The sequence below is a fragment of the Asparagus officinalis genome, unplaced genomic scaffold (assembly GCF_001876935.1).
Source record: "Asparagus officinalis unplaced genomic scaffold, Aspof.V1 AsparagusV1_Un490, whole genome shotgun sequence".
In the NCBI taxonomy this organism is placed as follows: Eukaryota; Viridiplantae; Streptophyta; class Magnoliopsida; order Asparagales; family Asparagaceae; genus Asparagus; species Asparagus officinalis.
Window position 1 is genome coordinate 21,665 of NW_017972755.1, and position 3,711 is coordinate 25,375.

General features: G+C 35.9%; 1 protein-coding gene across 3 annotated transcripts in view; it reads right to left on the minus strand.

Moving 5' to 3' along the window:
- Positions 1-416: 416 nt before the first annotated feature.
- Positions 417-3,711, minus strand: part of LOC109827880 (alpha-N-acetylglucosaminidase) — a 75,325-nt gene continuing 72,030 nt past the window's right edge. For 2 of the 3 annotated variants that reach the window (XM_020394900.1, XM_020394901.1), the window contains exons 15-19: positions 2,791-2,901; positions 2,039-2,283; positions 1,253-1,490; positions 1,091-1,169; positions 417-997 (exon numbers count right to left, since the gene is read on the minus strand). In XM_020394900.1, the coding sequence (XP_020250489.1) occupies positions 762-997; positions 1,091-1,169; positions 1,253-1,490; positions 2,039-2,283; positions 2,791-2,901 (909 nt within the window). In that variant the 3' untranslated portion in view covers positions 417-761. The remainder of the gene's footprint in view (positions 998-1,090; positions 1,170-1,252; positions 1,491-2,038; positions 2,284-2,790; positions 2,902-3,711) is intronic. The other variant, XM_020394902.1, reaches the window with a different exon arrangement.

A 3,711-nucleotide genomic window follows, 5' to 3' on the forward strand; every position in this document is an offset into this window, starting at 1 on the left:
CGGTTCAATTAATCTCTGGCACGTAATTTCGTAAGTGGGCCCCCACAATTACCTATCCTGTTGCCGTTGCTCTGCGCGGCGGATCAAGGCATGTAATTCATGGAATCATAGTGACAGGCCGTGAGAACAAAAAGATGTCTGAGGGAGAAAGAAAAAGGTGTTACTTACTTTTGAGTTTTTTATGGCTTTCTTTCGGTTCCTTTTATTGTGTTGTTCGGGTAATCTTGTGTAGCTCTGCTGGTGGGTTTTCGTTTGTTTCCTTCTGTTTAGCCCCGTGTTGTGGAAGAACTCTTAAGCTTACTGCTAAACTGAAGTGCGATCTCGATATCGTTGTTAGCCTGGTCCTGCCCCCTTTTCCTTCTTTCAATAATAATAATAATAATAATGATCCCAAATCTCAGGCTCACATCAATTGGAAAAATAAGAGAAATTCTTGATGCACTCCTCTTTATTAAAGCAAAGTCACTTTGAATAATCTACAAGTTTGCCAAGGATATGTTTTGGGTCATCTGATTAATAACTGATATCATGTTTTACATCATTTTTTTCACGTACAGTGGGTATATATTATTAGGGAATCCTTTAGGATCAGCATCATTGATATTTTCCAATGAGGGGCAAAAGAAAACTAACTCATTTTTGTTCAGTCGATACTGCACATCAAAACCACCGGCTGTTTGTTGCCGTCTTCTGCTTTGGTTTTTCTTTCCCCCTTGTCCCCTTTTTTCTTCTCTCCTGAGCTTATCACCTTTGATAGCTTTTCAACTCAAGTATTTACTGAACAGCGCTTTTGAAATGGCAAGAGCATCACCTTCAGCTTTCACTTTGTATAGCTCACTACCTGCTTGCCACTTTTTTGAATAGGTTATCCATTCTTCTCTCCAACTCTCCAATGGGAAATTTATGTTGCCTTTCAAACTTACTGACAAATACTTGAAATATGCTGAAGCTCTTGGTAGGTAGTATTCCTTCAAAAGCCCGCTCCAATATTTGTTGGCTGATCATTAGATGCAGACAAACAAAAGGAACAACAAATCAGTAATTACAGGTAGTCTACTTGCTAGGCGGCCAAAAAATGTTGGCGCATTACCGTAGTCGTGTAGTTTACTTTGGTTGGTCCTCGTGGTATCATACCACATGGTCACTTGTGTTCTAGCATTCCATTCATACTGGAGAACATAAACCATAAGTATATGTAGAAAAAAATTTCAAACTAGTAGAGGAGATTTTGTGTAGAAGTATTGATCGTCACCTGTTTTTGCTCTTCCTGGCTTGCTGCTAGTTTCTTCGCACTTTCCAACCACGTTCCAAGCAGAAAATTGTCGTCAGAAGCCAAAAGTGTGTCAATATCTTCAATTAGTTTGAGGAACTTTTGGCTTTGAAGAATCAATCCATTGGCATCATTTGCATCATATGCGGACATCACATCATAATAAACTTGGTTTGCTAATTTTGCAAGCACTTGCCTCATGAGGTCTACCAGGTCATACCTGAGACGAAAAAGTACCCACAGTTAGCACTCACTCGCACAACTCAAGCTCTATTCTCAACAAAGTGATGGTTGATCAAAAACATGTAAGGATCAAATATTTGCCATGTCTTACAACTGTTTGTCAGCCTGATGTGAACCCTCAACAGCAAAGACTACGGCACAAATCAGCCTATCTTGATCATTCAGGCTAGGATAAATCCTCAATTTGCATCATATTGGAACTAAGAAGAGTCTAGATGAATAGTAAGATTATACATTTTGAATTAACAGACTAGGGATCTTCTCCAACTCACAAAACAAGCCGAAGAAGGTTGAGTGAATATTAAAAAATGTCACAGGTAACTCCCTTTGCCTTTTTCATTTCCTCTTGCTGGTTTAATTTGTATTATTTTTCCCTTCTGCTAAATAAAAAATTATATAGACGACCACAATGATAGACGAACATGAAGAATAATGTTGATCATAAAGTAGAATCATTATTAGGAGAAAAGATAAATATAGAAACAAGCATCTGAACATTATTTTGGATGAGATGGGTGCATATACCTAAATGTGAGACTTCCTCGTAGATCATTTCCTACATGAAGGAACAACTTTAAAGCATTTATAACTTCTTTAGTCGAATACCATAAATGTGGCACAGGAAAATTAGTGTGGGTCTCCCTGAAGGAGAATCTATGGTTATTTTCCTGTGTAATCATCTTCTGTGGATAGCCTTCATTTGAAATGTGAGGGTCCTTAGAAAATGGGCCAGAATCTGGAAGCTCGACAATGAAGTCCTTATTATGGTCCTGCACCAAAATATGGAGATGAGAGCATAAGGAAATATGTTTAAGTATACACCAATTATGTTGTGCATTACTATCTCTGAAATCTCAGAAGCACTTGAAAAAAGCATTAACATTGTAAAAATTTCAAACTGGATATTCAATTTTATAGTTTCATGAGGCAAACCCTTAACTAACATGCATGAAAGAAAAACAATTTTTAGGTAACCAAATAAATTTTGCATGCTTTCTGATTATAAAATGTTTAATGTGTTTTGTCAAAAAAGTCACATATATTACAGGAATAATAAAGTATGATGTGCCCGCTGGAAATGAGGGAACTCTAGTACAACTACATATAGTAATCACTAAGCTAGCAAATTTTGTGACTATAAAATGATTGCATGAAACAAAAACTTCTGAGGGAAAAAATGAAAAGCGGATTACCGAAAACATTTTGCAGGAAATAACCCTACACTATGTTAAGAGCAGAGAGATCAGGAAGTAAACAAATTTAATGAAAGACCATACCGCTATTCCATCTGTACAGTTGTAAATTGTGTGATACAAAATTTTCCATGCTTCCTTCATATAGTAAATTCCTCGACCATAACGTCTATAAGAGTAGCTTTTCAACCATTCCTACAAGATCAAAGGTGAAATTTGGATCTAAATCTGCTCTTCAAAGCTAAGTTATGGAAACAGTGAAATACTACCCAACTTGCCCAACGAACTACGTCACATATTAAGATAGTTACTTGACATGATAGATATATCGTGTTGAGGCATCATCCTATACCTAATGGTATGGATGTAGCATACAAATCCATAGTGCATTCTTGTTTTTTTCACGTAGCCCCATACTATTAGTCCTTAAATTTGCACAAACTTCATACAGTTAATATGTATACGTCTGTATGTGTGTGTGTGTGTGGGNACAATAGTCAATAAAATATAATTTACTGATGAGTTAAGAGCCAAGAGGATGAAGTATCATATATGTACACGGAATAATCACACCAAAAAGACACTAGAGAGTTACTTATATCACTGTTAATGCTTATATCAACTAGTGCTATAGATCCCATGCACATATGTTATAAAAGAAGCTTCATATCAATCTCACTCAAGTGATGACCCATATCTAGAAAGATTAATGAAGAAGCGTTAATCATAATAAAGTACAAACAACAGCATAAATAAAAATAATGGAGAAGTCATATGTTATAAGTAATAATGAGCAATGGATTGACCAGATTTATTGCACACATGATATTAGCAATGTTTGACCATGTAATTAGAATTAGATTGTAGGACTTGTTGGAGATTGTTAGAATAAATATAAAACTACAGTCCTCAAAAGTTTTGGTGTAATGACTAGAGTACTTAATTTAACATGGTATCAGAACGTACTCAATCCTAACAACTTTTTTCATCTTTCTAGATCTCCAG